The sequence below is a fragment of the Archocentrus centrarchus genome, chromosome 7, assembly GCF_007364275.1.
Source record: "Archocentrus centrarchus isolate MPI-CPG fArcCen1 chromosome 7, fArcCen1, whole genome shotgun sequence".
NCBI classification, from domain to species: Eukaryota; Metazoa; Chordata; class Actinopteri; order Cichliformes; family Cichlidae; genus Archocentrus; species Archocentrus centrarchus.
In genome coordinates, this window is record NC_044352.1 from 3,402,431 (window position 1) to 3,422,008 (window position 19,578).

The following is a 19,578-nucleotide window of genomic DNA, read 5'->3' on the forward strand; positions in this document are numbered from 1 at the left end:
AAACCACCACCAGGGGGCAGCAGAACTGAGACTTTGTTGAAAATGTGTGTGTGTGAGAGAAAGTGAGAGCCAAAAAGAGCAGAAGAAAGTATGCATGATTGTGCAGACAAATGTGTGTACTTGTGTGTGTGCCAGCCTTGTTTGTATGCCTGTGTGTGTCCCGACAAAGGCTCCATCCAGCCGTGCTGCAGAGGGCTGCTCGTTCCCAGAGACCCTCAGAGCTCCAGGACGCCCAGTCTCTGTGCTGCCTGCAGCCCAGACCCAGGAGCCCGGACACGGACACGGACCCTCACCCTGCTGCTCCTCCCATCCTCCTTCTAATTCTCCTCCCGAAGCCTCAACACCTGTTTGGATTACTAACGGATGGGAAAAACAGAGTCAAGTTTTAAAGTGAGTAACTTGGAGGTGTTGGGATTTGGAAGAGAAGAGCAGAGAAGAGAAGAGAAGAGAAGAGAAGAGAAGAGTCGAGTCTGGACCACAAACTTGGAAAACGACAGGGTTTCTCCATAATTGGAAATATTCTTAAACTGAGTTTCCTGTAACACGCTTGAAGTAATTTTAGAATTTTTTTTTTATGGATTTTTGACTTTGACAAACAAACTGTTTTTTTCATGATTTTATGGATTGCTAGACTTCATTAATCTAACTGAAAAGTTTTGGAAACTTAACTCATTTGTATCCAGAGTATTGGAAGTTTCTGGGAACATTGTTGGAACTTTATTGACTTTATTGACAGAATTAGTACTAACAGGTAGTCCTCAACTGTTCTGGTTTGAGTTTAAAAGGAAACTGTCACATTAAATTCTGCATCATGGCTCTGTCGGTCGGTTTGTGGCTGTGTCTGTATCTGTCGCTGCTGGTTACCAACGCAAAGAGTCTCGGGCAACATGACGGGCAGCAGAGCAACAATGATAAACCTTCCTCTGCTGTCAAACCGAAGTCCCTTTGGACCAGCCAACAGGCCAAATCCCAGGATGATGCCTACGCCCCTGACAAGAGCCACCCCCTCCCTGAGATGCTGGACCTGGACCTTGAAAGTACCCGGCGCCAAGCCCGTGGTGCAGATGAGGACGAGCAACACTCCACCTTTAGCGATTCCTTCGACTTGGATTGGGTGACGACACCTCAAGTCACCGAGTTCGGCAACACAATGACCCCAATGGCAGGAAACGGGGATCATGAAGATGATAACCACAACAGAAACAGCTCCAGCACCGACCACGATGCTCCAGGACTCTTCAACCCCTTTTACCCCCTGATGGAGAGCTCATACGCGGCCTACGCCATCCTGTTCCTGGCTGGCCTGGTGCTGGCAGTGGGCGTAGTTGGAAACATGGCGGTCATGTGCATCGTCTGGAACAACTACTACATGAGGTCCGCCTGGAACTACCTGCTGGCCAGCATGGCATTCTGGGACTTCCTGGTCCTGGTTCTATGCCTTCCTGTGGTGGTCCTCAACCAGCTATCCCATAGGAGGATCCTAGGTGACATCACTTGTCGCATGGTGCCTTATATGGAGGTGGGTGGGGCCTATTTTTTTAAAAAAGAGGAAGCCAGTGAGATGGTGTAAAAAATGTATTTTCTTAATTTTTATGATTGTCTGTCCAACATTTAAATCAGTTACATGATTCATTTTACTGGCAGCTTTGGCAAACATTTAATTTAAATTTTAATTAATTGGTTGAAGATGGTGTGGCAGGACAGCCACACTGAAATGTGCACGATTGCTCTTTGAAACACCTAAACAACAAATACTCCATGTACTACACTAAAAATGGCCAGAATATTCACAGGAAACCTTTGAACCAGAGTGATCTGATTTTGGTGCCAGTTTGTGAAAGGAGGCGGAGGCGGTGCCGATCTTCATTAGGATTCAGTTCAATTCAATTCAACTTTATTTATATAGCGCCAAATCACAAAAAACAGTTGCCTCAAGGCGCGTTGTATTGTGGGTAAAGACCCTCCAATAATACAGAGAAAACCCAACAGTCTAAACGACCCCCTGTGAGCAGCACTTGGTGACAGTGGAAAGGAAAAACTCCCTTTAAACAGGAAGAAACCTCCAGCAGAACCAGGCTCAGGGAGGGGGGTCATCTGCTGTGAGGGGTTGGGCTGAGGGGAGAGAGACAGGACATGCTGTGGAAGAGAGCCAGAGATTAATAACAATTAATAATTAAATGCAGAGTGGAGTATAAACAAAGTAAATAAGGTGAATGAAATGAAACAGTACATTATGGGAACCCCCCAGCAGCCTAGGCCTATAGCAGCATAACTAAGGGAGGGTTCAGGGTCACCTGATCCAGCCCTAACTATAAGCTTGATCATAAAGGAGAGTTTTAAGCCTAATCTTAAAAATAGAGAGGATGTCTGTCTCCTGAATCCAAGCTGGGAGCTGGTTCCACAGAAGAGGGGCCTGAAAGCTGAAGGCTCTGCCTCCCATTCTACTCTTAAGTATCCTAGGAACCACAAGTAAGCCAGCAGTCTGAGAGAGAAGTGCTCTGTTGGGGTGATACGGGATTCAGTCATCAGAGTCCGTTACAGTACCTGCTGGAACATCCTGCTGCAGCTTGCAGCATTAAACAGGAACTCATTTGGGGTGAAAACATGTTTGCATAATTTATGGAAGTGCTGAGCTCTGAGAACAGCTGGCAGTGTTTCTGTCCGGCTCAACAGTCCTGATCATCCATAGACTGAAGCAGCTTTGGAGGTGCTGACTGTTGAAATGTCCTGTTGGTGCACTCAGTGAGGCTAAACACATCACAGACACAGAGATGACATCATGCTTCCATCTGAAACATCCAGAAAGATCCCATCTTTGTCTTTTTTTTAAATTAATTACTTTTAATGAGTCTAAGGGAAGACTTCCACTGTGGACGGCATGTGGAATTTTAATTATGACTGTAAAACAGTTTAATTATTAACTAATGACCCCAATTAATATATTTGTAATATATTAACAAGATTTTTTAAGTGAAGTTTTAAAACATTGGCATTGGTTGTCATTTATTATTGAACCAATTCCAAACATGTGTGTTCATTTCTACTAATTTCGACTGACAAAGAAGATTAATAGGCTCATATTTAAAAATGCAGGTATTTTAAAAGCTTTTTAGAGTTTGGTGTGTCTGATCTGATGATCAGAACATCGATTCTTTCAGTCAATAAATGTGTTGGATTCCACACAAACACAGATAAACACAAAAAACGACCTTTTCTTGATGAATAAAGTAACTTGCTTGGATTACATTTCAGTGTCAGTGTTTAAAAGCTAAACTTCTGTCAGAAACTCCCTCTGAACAAACATCCTTTGTGATCAAGTCTGTGCCCTCTGAATATGACCAACGTGAGCGTCCTGTGTTTCACCTCCTTTTGTTCAAGCTGAGACACAGAAACAACCTGCATGAGTAAAAATAAGGTTTGGGCTAAAACAGAAGGCATCCCTTCACACACCAACTTTGTGGCTCTTTAACCCATTTCGTCCTTAACTCCTTAATGCAAGTTGCAAAAGAGGGTGTGGTTGTGGGTCAGGGTTAAATGTCTTTGATTATACTATCTAACCTAATATGAATAACTTCATATTAGAAATTCATAATCAAGAAGTTGCTTTTTTCTAAAACTAATACTGAGCTGTTTTTAGAACTGGAAATCTTTGGGGCACGTCAGGAGGTGGTGAGCTTCAGATGCGTTCTCATTTACTGCAAAAAACTCTGATTGATTTAAGTGATGGAGCACAACATGAATCACCTGCTTTGTTCCCACATAGTAGGGAAATTGGCACAATCAGATATCCCACAAACTTTGTATTAGAATAGGTAGATAGGTGGGTAAAACATACTAAGACAAGAACAAATGTAATTCAATTGAGAGGAAGGCAACCAAACCTTGATGCACCACACTGTGTAAAAGATGGACCATAGCTTCTTAAAAGTGAAGCCAAACCAAAAGTGCATTCTTTCTAATGGCCAGCAGGGGGCGACTTCTCTGGGCTTCTTTTGTATAGAAGCTCGAGGGGAAAACGATCCTCAGCTCTCTTCTTCTTTGACCTCAGTCAACATTTTCCTAATGAATTAATGGGCTCATTTGCCAATTCTAGGGTTAAATCAAACATAATGTTCATTTTGTTAACTATGATCAGCATTAGAGTTAAAAAAGATGATCTGTAGCATATGCTCTTCGTATCCAGAGCATGCAGTGTCCTCTGTTTCACAGTCAGGTCCAGTTAGCTTGTTTTTAAAGCACAAGGTGGAGACATTAAAACACTCAGCTTCATGACTGGACTTCATTTACCTAATGGTGAAGTCGTGGTAACCACGCCCCTCTTTTATATATATTCTATGCATCATACTTTAATGTATGAAATACTGAATCTTTTTCATAAGATGAGCACCTGATATTTCCTTGGTGTTGTTGGTCTCCTCTTCCCTGCAGGTCGTGTCTCTGGGCATCACCTCCTTCACTCTGTGCGCTCTGGGCATCGATCGCTTTCACGCCGCCACCTCCTCCTCCCAGCCGAAGGCTCGGCGGGTGGAGCGCTGCCGCTCGGTGCTGATGAAGCTGCTGCTGGTGTGGCTTTCTGCTCTGCTGCTGTCCAGCCCTGAAATCTTCCTATGGCAGCTCAGCCAGGCCGTGTCTCCATCCACCGGCCGGCTGGTCGACTCCTGCACATCACGCCATCCTCTCCTTTGTCCCTCTACCTGCCCGACTCCCTTCACTCCCTGCTGCTCAGGTATCACAGGTGAGACCATAGCAGGCACACACAGACTGGACTGACTAAACATATAGTATCCATCTGTTGATAATGTGACATATGATTATGTAAATCTGGACCTAGATCTCATCATGTGGCCATTCCCATGATGAGAGTCTTTACACTGCTGAAGAAATGTCACGTTAATAGGACGTCATTAAAGGAGCACCAATAGGAGCTCAAATAAAAGTAAAAAAATGGTTTATTTAATTAATGAGAGGATGATTATTTCTCTGAGATCTCATAGGTTTGGTTCTTAAACAGAGAAGAAGCTTCAGCCAACAGTGACGTCACATGCTTCACAAAAACACATACAGACAGATGTGCAAGAAGATGCTACAAGCTTGAATGCCACATGCAGATATGATGATGACACTACCTTTTTTAACTCATGGGCACGCAGGTGGGCTCAGTGCTGGTAACCCTGATTCCACCTGGTTGGAAAACAAACATTTTCTATCCAGAATATTTTCCGGTGGAAAAGATCTCAAAGGGTTCTTTAGTTGTGGAGAAAAGTTCTTGCATTGTGGCTTCTTTTGGCTCATGAGGTTCATAAAGTACCAGAGAAAAGCAGGACTTTCCCAAACTGCAACACAGACCTTTAAAAATAAAAGCACCACAACGTTATCCTCTTTCACTTGTTACTGTTTTAACTTCTCTGCTTCAGGGTCGTATGTGGTGGTGTTTCGGCTGCTACTTCTGCCTCCCTGTCCTCTTCACCATCCTCTGCCAAATGGCCACCCGCAATGTCAACAGCGACTCCAGCTCCACCCAAAAGCAGCGTAACCTTGACGAGCGCTCCAACCAGAAGCGTCAGCAGCACCAGGCCCTGGAGCGGCAGCTGAACTGCACTCTGTTAGCTCTAGCTGTGGTGTATGGGGTGTGCGCTCTACCTGAGCATGTCTGCAACATCACGCTGGCCTACATGCACATCACCGTCTCCGAAGACACCGCCACCATGCTGACGCTGTTACATCACTTCCTGTTGTTCTTCAAGTCATCGGTGACGCCGGTGTTGCTGCTGTGCCTGTGTAAGGTAGGTTGGCAATTAACGGACAACTGAGAGGGGGAGGTTCATTGAAATGTCAGAAAGATGATTTTGCTTTAGTCATACTCCAATCCCTGCAACGCCAAGGGGATCCCTCTTGAGGTATCAAAGGTGGATTGAGCCACTGTGACATCATGGCGACAGTAGCCGTTAAAATCCAGCTGTAAAGCCTCATCAATGGTTTGGGAAGGTTTTAATTAATTGCATTTTGGTCAAGTGGAGCACTGTGCTTGATTTATGGAAGGATGAAATCTAGATAGTCGAGCCATTATTACCAGTGCTGCGTATCGTGTGCATTTCAGGCTCTTGGCCAAGCCTTTATGGACTGCTGCTGCTGCTGCTGCCAGGAGTGTCAGCCAACCACAGCTCAAGGCTCTCCAGGCTCTGCCCAGGTCAAACTCAAGGGAGCCAATGAGACGATCTTCTTTGATAAGGCTAAAGACACGTCAGCGATCTTGTCCATCTCTAGCTAGAGCCACAAGTCTGTCTCTGACCACAGATCATCTCTTCTTCTCTTAGCTCTTCCTCCTTTTCTCCTCCCTACAACATCACCTGTTTACCCTTCTATCTGTTTTTCACTAGTCTGAACATATTTTTCAACTTTCTGTTTTCTTTCTATTCTGCTGGGCCATCGTTTGTATGATAGTCCTCTGTGGACTCAGCGTTACCCCCTTCAGCTTCCTGTCAGTGCAGGAAGTGATGTTTAATTTGTAGTGAGATGATGTAGTGAAGATGCTGTACTTGCACAACCAGTTGATGTGAATGCAGGAGCCTGTTTCAGGACTCTTTGAAAGAACTCATCTCTCTGGCCTCTTGCTGCACAATAGATGGAAATGAGATATTCCTGGAAGTCTTCCTCGGTTACACTCCTTAGATTGATATTACGGGCTCACGTGTTTTTGTGTTCGATGGAACATTAAATTAAGCTCATTTATATGCAACATTAGCTTGCTGCAAGGCACAGGAGTTTGCTGCTACGATAAGAAGTGGACTCCATTGACAATTTTAACAGGAACATTTGTTCTGCTTAATTAGAAATTAGAAGAATTAGAATTGTTCTGCTTAATTGGAAAACATTTAAATTTGTTTTTTTAATTTGCTGGAAATGATTGAATTGAAACATTTCACAGAGACAGGCCAGCCTGGAATTGCTTCATTCCTTGGTTAAACAAATGTTGCTGTTGAGGCAGAAATAATCCTGTTCCATGAAACGGGATGTGAATGATCTTGGTCACTGCAGGATCTGCATTTTGAGGATTTAATATTTTTCTCTATCAACAGTTTTCAGGCTCAGTCAAAACACAATGAAGCATTATGTAGCGTTACAAAATACATGTCCACAAATCAGTCATCTAATCGTTTTCATTGTTTTCCCCAAAAGCCAAAAACCACATATTCCGCAGCACAGGGTAGCAGGGGTTAGGTTTGGGCTGCTTTTCACTGATGATGACTTACAGATGGTAAGACTAATCTGATGGATAGTCACAGTTCACCATTTATCTGCATAAATGGTTAGCACACCTGGACTCATCAGTTTATCTATTTTCTGCAGCAGGTTTTTAAAAATGTCCGAAATTCAGAACTTCAAACATTCCTCAGAATCAGAATCAGAATCAGAATCAGAAGGTTTTTATTGCCATATGGGTGAACAGGTTCACAGCATTAGGAAATTGCTGCGGTACTTCGTGCTTACAGAAAAAAACAAATAAGTATAAAAACTATAAGACAATATACAAGTATACAAATTGCAAATATACAGAGATATTAGAGCTATAACTATAGCCCAATATTACAAAATTACAAAATATACAGTGCAGAGACTAATTAAAAGATAAAGAATGTAGACTATATTCCACTAATATGTACATCAGTGCAGTCAGACAGGTGCATAGACATAGGGTCATCAGCGTTTGTGGAGGGTGGTGGTAACAGTCTTAGGGTAATTGTTCATGAGTCCAACAGCAGAGGGGAAGAAACTGTTCTTATGGCGGGAGGTTCTGGTCCGTATGGACCGTAGCCTCCTGCCTGAGGGGAGAGGGTCAAAAAGTCTGTGCCCAGGGTGAGAGTGGTCGGCTGTGATCCGACCTGCACGCCCCAGTGTCCTGGAGGTGTACAGGTCCTGGAGAGATGGGAGGTTACAGCCAATCACCTTCTCAGCAGAGTGCACAACGCGCTGTAGTCTCTGTTTGTCCCTAGTGGTGGCTCCAGCGTACCACACAGTGATGGAGGAGGTGAGGATGGACTCAATGATGGCAGTATAGAACTGCACCATGGTCCTTGCTGGCAAGTTGAATTTCTTCAACTGCCGCAGGAAGTACATCCTCTGCTGGGCCTTTTTGACAACAGAGGTGATGGTGGGCTCCCACTTGAGGTCCTGGGTGATGGTAGTTCCCAGGAAGCGAAAAGAGTCCACTGTGGTGATGGGGGTGTCAGTCAGGATGATGGAGGGTAGAGGGGCTGTGTGCTTCCTAAAGTCCACTATAATCTCCACTGTCTTCTGGGCGTTCAGTACCAGGTTATTGTGGCTGCACCAGGACGCCAGACGTTTGACCTCCATCCTGTAGGCCGACTCGTCCCCGTCTGAGATGAGTCCGATGAGAGTCATGTCGTCTGCAAACTTAATAAGCTTGACAGACTGGTGGTCAGAGGTGCAGCAGTTGGTATACAGGGAGAAGAGCAGAGGAGAGAGGACACAGCCCTGAGGAGTGCCGGTGCTGATGGTCCGGGAGTCCGAGACATTCTTCCCCAACCTCACATGCTGCTTCCTGTTCATCAGGAAGTCAATGATCCACCTGCAGATGGGATCTGGCACGTTCATCTGGGACAGCTTGTCTTGGAGGAGATCAGGGATGATGGTGTTGAAGGCAGAGCTGAAGTCCACAAACAGGATCCTGGCGTAGGTTCCCTGGGAGTCCAGATGCTGTAGGATGAAGTGCAGAGTCAGGTTGATGGCGTCGTCCACAGACCTGTTGGCTCTGTAGGCAAACTGCAGGGGGTCCAGAAGGGGGGCTGTGAGGGACTTGAGGTGGGACAGCACCAGACGCTCAAATGACTTCATGACCACAGAAGTCAGTGCCACAGGTCTGTAGTCATTTAGTCCAGTGATCCTTGGCTTCTTGGGGACAGGAACAATGGTAGCGGTTTTAAAGCAGACATAAATGTAAAACTAACTCATTCTTGTTTTTCCAGTGGAAACACAAAGATGATTTCCTCTAATTACAGATGGTTCCCAAATCTAATTTAAGGTGTTTTCACATGTGCACTTTTTAATCCAGTTAAATCTGGTTCTGGTTCATTTCCCCCCTTGGTATGAATCGTTTGGGCAGGTGTGACCACAGTGATTAACAAAGACACCAAGACCCTTTACAGGTATTAATCGGGTCCCAAACAAACTGGAGCAGTTCATTTATGGTTGGGATGATGATCTGCCTCATATTCACATGGATTTCAGTTTGGGACTTTGGTTTGCTTCCATCATTTTCATAAACAAGGACACAAACCAGCTGATTTGGAGCAAACAAAGCATGTTTAAAAATGACCTCAGAACTGTTTGAGTGTTTCTACCAAAAGGAAACAAGTTTTGATGGGAATCAATGGAAATTACTAAAAACAGAAAACATTTATGTACGATTCATGTTGAAAGTTTTTGTTGTCTACATCTTTGCATCATCTGTAATTTGCAGAAAGGGTTCAGGTTTGATTATTTCTGCCTTCAGTGCAGCTCTGCCTTTGAGCAATGTTTGCAGCAGCTGTCCAGCAACCTCCAGGGAAGAATTTCATTGTACTGCAGCTTAGATATGCATGTATGTATCTGTGTGAAGGAAAATCAGGATGTTGTTGAAAGTTGATTTCTATAAGTTCTGTTTCTGGGAAAGATGCGGTGCCTCATGAGGCCACTAATCTGTCCTGAAGCAATAACATGAAGAAAGTGGTGTGAAACAGGAAAGTGAGGATCTCTGAAGAGTATTTGAGCAGGACTCGGACCTTCTGGGCACTGAGGCGCTCTCTTTGTACAGGAAGTTCTACTGTGTAGTTTTAAGAGTATTAATCTGTATTTAACACAGTGCTTTCAGTCAGGCTGTCAAACTCAAACAACTAGAACAAATGAAGAACAGAAGACATGAATGTAGCTTATTTTTAATGCTAGCTGATAAGATATTAGTTTTTTGTATGTCACGAGAATGCAGTTGTAATATTTGGTGGCACCATGTTGAATTTCTGATCGAGAGCCAACTGTGCCTTATTGTCCCGGCTGCGACGAAGTACCAGTAAAAACTAGTCAGACTAACTTTGATGTCACAGTGAGAAACTGCTTCCAACTGTTGCAGCTCTGCAGTACAGCTTTTTAACCCGAGCTTTGCATTCAGTAATTCAGATCGGCAAATCAAACCTGGGGAGACAAATATAAGACCTGCTCTGTTCCACTGGTTGTATAGCCATTAGCCAATACATTAACTCTGGTGAAGGTAATCAGGTTGATTTTGTGGTAATCAGGTCTAAAGGTAGCAGATGTTAAGTAAACATTTCCTTTTTGGGTTCAGACAGCTGAGTTGGAGCCTTGTGGGAGGCAGTGGCCAGTATGTCATAGTTTGCTTGAGGGCACCAAATATCAGCTTTTATTCAATTTGCAGCAAATCACAAGTGGTATGAAATTTGTCTTCAGACAAAGAGTGGAAGAGCCTCCACATGCCTACAAATTCAGTTTGTGACTGCATGGACTCACGTGTCCATGTCTGAGTATAAATGCCATCTCAGGTGTACTGTTAGGCAGGTGGTGATAATGTTTCGAGTCGTCAGTGGTAACAAACTGTGTAAGCACTTCCAAACTCAACGCTGATGAAACTGTCACATTTATGCAGTTTATGGTAAAAACGTCTCCACAGGTTACCCAGCTGACAGATCCCTCCCTCATTGTTTGGTCTGTTTGCCAATCTGTGCTTTCATAGATATCCAGGTGATTCGCTGCAAACTGAATAACAATAAACAGACCTTTGCTGCCCTCAGTTTTATTTCTTAACTATGATGTTCAAGAAATCTGAATGAGTATTATAGAAAGATAAAAACTGTTGCACACTAGATCGAAAAATTCAGATGGTACGATCAATGAACGTAGATTAAAAATTGAATAAAAATATACTTCTTCCTGTTCTTTTTCCATGTTCATGTGCTGCTGATCAGCAATTTGATTTTTGATAAGTGAAAAAGAGTTTTGGTTCCATCACGGGGTAAGGCACGAGAGGATACATCCAACATGATTGCTTCAAGAAATGCTTTTGGTTACGTTTATGTTTGTTTAGAGGGAATCTGGATCTATACTTACCTTCTATTTGTTGTTGCAGTGATGCCATGAAATGGAGACTGGAATGCTGGGATAAATCTACATTAGGATTAGATTTGGAAATTCCTTAATTCTGTTTTATGAATCTGGTAAATACAGCTTTGCTATGAGATGTAACAACAGCAGATTAACTGTGTTTGAATCAGTTCAGACAAACTGGGTGTTAATAAGTGTTAAGAAGTGACAGTGAACCTGGTGAAGCCAGAAAGAAACTTACTGAATGCTTCTCAATATTAGTAACACTATGAGACACAGACTGAAACAGGACTGGAGGGTTGTTGCAGGCTTCGTACTCAAGAACCACTTGTATCTTTCACAGATTCATTGTTGCATAAGTCAATAAACATGTTATTCCATATCGGCTTCAGCTCATTTGTCATATTATAATAACATTTGTCATATTATAATAACATTAACCTTTAAATTGATTCCATTTACCATCTACAGTTGTGTCTTCTGTTACTGACAGAAACAAAATTCACAAGTTCCACATAAAAACATAAACTGCTGTGGTTTTATGTTACAGAAGGTTTCCTGTCCTGTAGACTCATCGAGTCATAAAGCAATTCAATAACTGGTGGCCAAACACATCTGAGAAACCGTTTTATCTGGTTATTAAATGCTTTTTAAATAAAACTTACAAATTACAAATATGCTGTTATTCATAACCCTTTGCTAGTTTTTCTCAAACAAAAGCTGCTGCACGAGGTCTACAGGACTTTATTTTACAGGCTAGCTTGTCCTAATCCTCTGCTGCACTCCACATAAGAAGCGTTCAGAGAACATTCGGTATGAGAGGATAAAGAGGAGCTTCCACAGCTTCATCCAGCAGCTGAAGCTCGATGAGTCTGTTTGTTCAGACATGGTTGAGGGTGTCAGTAGAACTGTTTGAGGTTCTTTTCAGGAACTGTCACACATTTTCCTTTTAAATTGTGTCCTTTCTCAGGGCGGCTCAACGAGTCTACCACTGCTGTGGTCTGCTGTTCGCTCCATAAACACTGACTGCTGAGGCTTTGATTTGATAGGCTAAAGTTCAGAAACATCAACTCAGTAATATTCACATTGTCCATTGAGGTTCACAGTATGTAAAGGCTGTAGAATTCCAAAATTTAATAGTCAGAAATAAATTCACATGTAAAAAACTTCCAGATTTGTGTTATTGAATTTATTTTGTAACAAAATATAAAAATGTCTACAACGTGAGACAAATAAAAGCAAGAAATCACATATTTGAGAAGCTGGAACAGCCAAATGTTTGAAAATTCATATACAGTACCAGTCAAAAGTTTGGACTCTCACAGGTGAATGTGCTGGTCATGACTAAGCTCCTGGACAGCCTGAGGTGTAACCTGGTGGCTTCAGATGGACTGAAACATAATGTCCCAGAGGTGTTCTATTGGATTTAGGTCAGGCAATGGTATCAGTTCTTCACCATCCAGGAAGTGCCTGCTTACTCTCACCACATGAGGCCAGTCATTGTCATGCACCAGGAGGAACCCAGGACCATTCCCAGACCATCACTGACCCATCACTCTCTAACACTGTAACGCCTGTGTTAAGAGCTCAAACAATATAAAACGTAGACGTAGCTTCCAGGTTGGAAAAATTAAGCGACTGAGGAAGCACCTTAAAGCTGCATTCAATCTGAAGGCCACCAGAAGGCGATAGCTGTGGTTGCAAAATTACTTCTTGAAAAATGGATATTAAATAGAAGATAGATTTCCAAAGTAAACAGCTAAAGCCCATGCAGAGCTGCCTTAAACCTATATTCTTTGTAATGGCCAGCAGGGGGCGACTCCTGTGGTTTCAGACAGACTTTAAGTTTTATAAACATCTATGTAGAAAACAGACCCCAACTCCTGTGCTGTGTGACCTAAATAAACACTTTCCTCATGAGATTATGGGTTCAAGCTCTAGTTTCCACTCATGTTTAATACAACATGAAGTTCATTTCATAAATTATGGCACCTTTATGATGGCTAAATCAAACACTGGAGGATCTTACAAGCTTTTAGTGTGAAACCTTTCGAATTCCTCCGGCACGGCCACCCGAGGAATGTCTGGTTGCATCACACCAGCGGCTCTGTTACCATTCAGGGTTTTATTTTGGTGGATAAGTGACAGTTTAGAGGAGAGAAAAAACAGTGTGGAGCTCAGTTTTCTCAGCGATTCAAAAGCAGATGGACAAAAAAGCAGAAGAAAAGAAGCTGAAAGGGAAAAAAGGAAAAACGCTGGTCATTTGGTCATTTGGATGTGACGTGATCGCACTGATAAAAACTCCCACCTCAGTCTAACTTCATCCTCATTTCTCCTTCTCTGCATCCATCCATCCCTCCCCCCTTTTTTTTTCTCTCAGCTACTTGTCAACAAGTAGGCAAAACTTCTCTTTCATAGTGTGAAGTGTGTGAGTGTGTGTCTGTGTGTGTATGTGGAACCACTTTTGTACCAATCAACAAAGAAACAGGCCTCACAGTTTCCTGTCTGCAGTACAAGGTGGTCCCACCAGTGTGTGTGTATGTGTGTGTGTGTGTGCGTGTGTGTGGTGTGTGGGTGCGTGGGTGGGGGTACTGTTTCCAGTGAGAGTCAACCTAGCTCTCCATCAGGGACCCCGTGCTTGTAGTCATGACAACAGTATCCCCCCCCCCCCCCCCCCCCCCCCCCCCCCCCCCCCCCCCCCCCCCCCCCCCCCCCCCCCCCCCCCCCCCCCCCCCCCCTTCCCACTCCTGTCCTCATCAGCTTTCCCACAGAACAAAACCAACATTGTGCTCCTGGTTTTCTGTGTGTGTGTGTGTGTGTGTGTGGTGTGTGTGTGTGTGTGTGTGTGTGTGTGTGTGTGAGAGAGAGACATTCAGGTCAGATTAGTTTGTGTTCATTGAGCTCGCACTTGAAGACACACAAATACACTCACATCCTCACACATACACACTTGTCGCTCTTCATTCACTCGGCCTCATCTTGCTGATAAGAGGGCTTAAATTCACACACACACACATTTTTCTAGATGAGTAGTGCTCCATATCAGTGGATTTCAGAGTGCGAGGTTGCCGTTTAAGATGTGACGTAATGCAAAAAAACCTTTTAATTAAATGCACTGAACTCATCAGCTGTCAGAAAGCGCGTCTTCTGTCTGCTTCCAAAACTTAAATTTATGAAAGAGCCCAGTAGGTGAACCTTAGTGACCAGAGGCTTCAGCCTTTTATCTGAAGCCTCTGACTGATGCTACAAACACTCACTGCACATCAACTTAATGACACTCTGATATTTTCTTTGTTTAAAGGGTCCACGTCACAATTTTTCTGTCCAGAGTTGCATTCATTTTTATGCCAAAAGCTCGTACTGATTAGTGGGGTGGGGGAGAACATCACAGAGATTCACAGTGGGGTTAGGGTGCACCTCCATCTCAGAGTAAATCTGGACTCATCAGACCACATCACCGTGGTCCATGACTCCAGCAGAGTCCAGCCTTCATGATGCCTCACTGATAACTGGTTAGTTCAGGCTGCACAGCAATCAATCCTCTGATTTTTCTTCTCACTGCGTGTGTGGAAACACTCTTACTGTCACTACTGGACACAGCTGTGAGTTCACTTTTTATTTGTTTTTCACCAAATGTTTAAGTGATCTCCGATCATGTTCACCGAAGATGGTTTTTTTTTCCAGCCACATTTGAGTCTGGAAAATGAGAGCTCAGCAACATCTGCTTAGTTTTCTTTGCTAATAAGTTTATCCTGCTGAAACACAGCAGCAACGCACGTCTTCCAACACGGTTAACAAACGAGAAGCTGATCAAACATGCTGCCAGTTGAAACATATTAATAACTCCAATAGAAGGCTCAGACCTATTTGCTTAGTTAAATCCAGGTGGTGATTTTTTATTTATGTTTTTGGCCAGGATGTTTATAGAAGATGTATATATCCTTAGGATACGCAGTTGGAAATAATAAATAACGACAGTAATTGTCAAGATTATTAGTATGACACAAACAAAGTATTAATATGGCACATAATACACACAAAAAATAAGCATAGGCAGGAATTTATGGTCAAAAATCATATATTATAAAATAAACACCAAGGTTAAAATACAAAAACAGTCAGTGTTACCATAAATGTGCGATGGGTACCTGGGTCTCTCCACCATTTGGTTGAGAACTGAAGAAGCCTTTCGGATGAGAGGTGAAACGTCTTCAAGAAACAAAAGAAGTCCAGTCGCCTTTTTCAAGCTCCAGAGGTTTGCAGTGTGTGCGTTAATTTAGGTTGCATTAACTCACATGATGCTACACGCTGTTAAAAGGGCCAAAGTCTAAAGTTACCTTTGTGGAATCTCCTGCTGTCCATCATTCAATGACTATTAATGTCATTAGTATTTTTTAAAAAAGGCTTTAATTAAGTCTATTTTTTCTATTTTCTCACTCATTAAAAAAGTATTTATTTCTGTTTTTGGTTTATTAATTCTTTTTTTTTTAATTAATTAATTAATTTTATTTTATTTTATTTTTTTATTTATTTATTTTTTATTTTATTTTTTCTTTGATGTGTAGTTGATGTTTAGTTACTGTAGATTGTATTTTTCTTGCTGCTGTTACACAGTAATTTCCCTGTTGGGACCAATAAAGTATCTATCTATCTGTCTGTCTTATATGTGACATAATCTTTATATTTTACAGCCAATCCCAGCTGTTTCCTAAAATAATAAAGTAAATATTGCCCCTCCTTGTCCATCCTTTGGCCACATATGACAGAAAAGTTATATTACAACTAAAATTGTAACATTAATTATGTTCCACGTAATGTGAAAAGTCTGATCATCATATGAAATGTTATTGTGTATAAAGTGAGATGGTTTTAAAATGTTGCAGAGACTGCAGAGCTGAGTGAGAAGCGGATGCGGTCGTGTGAAACATGCACACACCTCGAGTATCGATGTGGGGCTCGAACCTGTGACCTTCCTGTTATGTAACTTCAGCCAGCAGTTGGTTCCCATCCAAGCCTGTCCCAGCGACACTCTCGCATGACCAATGGAGGTCTAGGTCGCCCTGTGTGTGCGTTCATTAGTGAACAGAGGCGGTCTGTTCACGAGTTTGTATCAGAGGGGCGAGCTCTCATCACTGCTAATGAGAACAACACCACCGGCCTCCCGAAACACTCTGTTCCTCCAACTCTGACTCAGTGGCTCTGTCCCTGCCTCTCCACCTCGCTCCACTCCTCCTGCCGCCTTCATCACGCCTCAGAAGCTGATTTAAGGAGCACTGAAATCAGATTTTTATGGGTTTGTTTGCCCAAATTACATAAAGTTTAGCACCTCGAGTCTCTTTTCTGTCAGTTGCTTCTGATAATTGATTGGGTATCGGTCCAATCCTGACTTTGAAACCTTCACAATGTCAGGACTGACACGTGCATGTGACACAATGCATTCAAGCTTTACGTGCTGCATAGATTTCCATTCAAATACAGGCAGGATTTAACCCAACTCTAAGAAGTTTAGAGGGGAAAAAAAAGTATATACAAATTACCTCTGCTACTACAGCAAAGATGATGATGGATGACATGGATCCTTACATACTGATTTTGTTTTTTAATCCTGTTCGTCCGTCTGTGGGACAGAAAACATTTTTGCCTTTTAAATTTGTAAATCCCCTTCATGGGTTCCTGGGAGCAACCAGACAAAATAGGGAGGAAAGACGCTCACACGGATTACAAAAGAGTTTCGAGATTAACAGAAGTGTGTGTGTGTGTGTATGTGTGTGTTGTATGTGTGTGTGTGAATTTGGGCTGGTATCCCATGGAGACAGGACAGTAGTGAGGTCATTGACATGCAGAGCAGCAGCAGCTCTGCTGAAGGAAAATCCTCCTCACTATCAGAGTCTCTCAGAGGATTCCTGTACTCCATTTAAAGCAGCGTGTTGGACAATGCTTTAAAAGCTTTAATGAGATCCTCAAACCGAGAACTCAGAGTTCGATTAGCACCTTTTTAACTCTCCACTGAGGGAAATTCAGTGCCCGCTTCATGGATCTATTATCCTAAATGTGAAATATTTCTTTGAAAACCAAAGGATAAATAAATGATTTGACATGTGCATCATTTTATTACTAATTTGATCTAAGTGATTAGTCATTTACACGTACACTGCTCAAAGAAATTAAAGGAACATTTTTAATCAGTTTAGCATCAAGACAAACTTCTGTGATATTGATGTGTTCAGTTTCAGTTTCAGCTGCTTTGGTCTTCATGAAACTAACAACAGGTGCACTAGAGGGGCAACACTGAGACACCCCCCCAAACAGGAATGGTTTACAGGTGGAGGACACTCACATTTTCCCCTCCTCATCTTTTCTGACTGTTTGTCACTAGTTCTGCATTTGGCTAGGGTCAGAGTCACTGCTGGTAGCATGAGGCCATACCTGGACCCTACAGAGGCTGCACAGGTAGTCCAGCTCCTCCAGGATGGCACATCAATATGTTCCATTGGCAGAAGGTTTGCTGTGTCTCCCAGCACAGTCTCAGAGCATGGAGGAGGCTCCAGGAGACAGGCAGGACTGTAGGAGAGCTGGACAGGCTGTTGTAGAAGGTCCTCAACCCATCAGCAGGACCAGGATCTGCTCCTTTGTGCAAGGAGGAACAGGATGAGCACTGCAGAGCTACAAAATGACCTCCAGCAGCCACTGGTGTGAATGTCTCTGACCAAACAATCAGAAACAGACTTCATGAGGGTGGCCTGAAGGCCCGACGTCCTCTAGTGGACGCTGTGCTCACTGCCCAGCATCGTGGAGCTCGATTGGCATTTGCCATAGAATATCAGAATTGGTAGGTCCACCACTGGAGCCCTGTGCTTTTCACAGGTGTGAGCAGGTTCACCCTGAGCACATGTGACAGATTGTAAAAAGGTCTGGAGGAGCGTGGAGAACGTTATGCTGCCTGTAACATCATTCAGCATGACCGCTTTGGTGGTGGGTCAGTGATGGTCTGGGAGGCATATTCATGGAGGGACACACAAGACATCTACAAGCCAGGCAACAGCACCCTGACTGCCATTAAGTATACCACTGACTGCTCCAATGCTCTCCTGACCTAAACCCAGTAGAACACCTCTGGGACATTATGTTGATTTGTTTCCTTAATGTTACGAGTCAGGTTTTTTTTGTCCGTACGGGGAATCTGTGTTAGATGTTTGATGAACTTAATGACCGTTAAGTTAGCGTTAGCTAGTGTAGCTCAGTGTTGGCTCTGCAGGGGTAGTGGAAAGGCCGTGAGAGAAAGAGCCAGGAGCATAAACCCCACATCCTTTGGAGAGGCAACCAAGTCAGTCAAAGGAATGTCACCAGATTTTTCCCCCAGGAGAGAACTGTTATTTTTTCACCTCCTTCCCTAGCTCTACAATTTTATCAACTACCTTCATACGCTTGGAAGTCCCTCTCCTTAAACAGTAACTAAGAGTGGCACTAAAGGGTACTGCAGCAAAGCCATACATTTTCTGGTAGTTACAACTTATCACATTGCCCCTCTGGATTAATGTCCATCTAATCAACTCAAATCTTAACTGCTATAAATCTCAGCCCTGTAATGTGTTGGCACTTATAACCAGCTTTGGGCACCAGTCTTTTATTTTATCGTGTGAACTGTCTCAGAGTAAAAATGCAGCAGCTGATACATCTCACATCAGCTGTGCCAACTTCTGCTGTATTGCTTCTCTGTTTTCAGTTGTTTCTCGGAGGTCTGCAGCTTCAGGGCAGCCGACAGCTTTCAGTCTCACTGCGATGATGGTTCTCACAGAGCAGCTGAACCGCTGAGCTCAGCTGCTGCTGCTCAAGTGACAAATTAGTCTGAATGTGACCCGGAGAGCTGACCTGACACACACACACAGCTGAGCATGGACCCACACCCACACAGAAACACCACTAACACACACACACACACGCACGCTGATCAGACACAAGCAGATGATATGACAGGACACACTGCCCCCTGCTGCTTCATCAGTAGTACTGCAGCTCAGGTACAAAAACTTTTCTGCTGAGTTTCCATCAGATAAACTCCTTTGCTCCTGCATAATATCACAGAAAATACAGCTCCCTGATGGCTCTCAGATTGCCAGCTCAATTTGACAATAGAGAGTTTAAAATTTGAAACTCTTAACTAAACTGTGCAGTGAAAGTTCTCAAAGTTTTACTTTAATTTTATGCCTATGTTTAAGCTAATACATAAGTGTAATAACTTTGGATTAAAAAAATATTCAAAGATAGTAATTTAATTTGTTTGCATCAACAAGGTGCTAGCTCAGGTACCCCAAGCAGACATGGAGCTTTACTGGATAGATTAGATATTCTGGTAACGTCTTAAAATCCCACCGGAGGAACTGAAAAATGTTGCTGGAGTATGGGGCACAGGGAGAGCACCTTACTTAGAAGAAGAGAAGAAGAAGAAGAAACAGCCTTTATTGTCCCACA

At 43.1% G+C, this 19,578-nt stretch overlaps 1 protein-coding gene across 1 annotated transcript; it reads left to right on the forward strand.

Moving 5' to 3' along the window:
• Positions 1 to 204: 204 nt before the first annotated feature.
• LOC115782682 (G-protein coupled receptor 37-like 1) lies at positions 205 to 7,454 on the forward strand. Its single transcript, XM_030733015.1, is given in 5 exon segments — positions 205 to 1,519; positions 4,429 to 4,663; positions 4,666 to 4,732; positions 5,411 to 5,783; positions 6,098 to 7,454. Coding segments are annotated over 5 exon segments (1,554 nt in total). The 5' UTR covers positions 205 to 811; the 3' UTR covers positions 6,269 to 7,454.
• Positions 7,455 to 19,578: the final 12,124 nt, after the last annotated feature.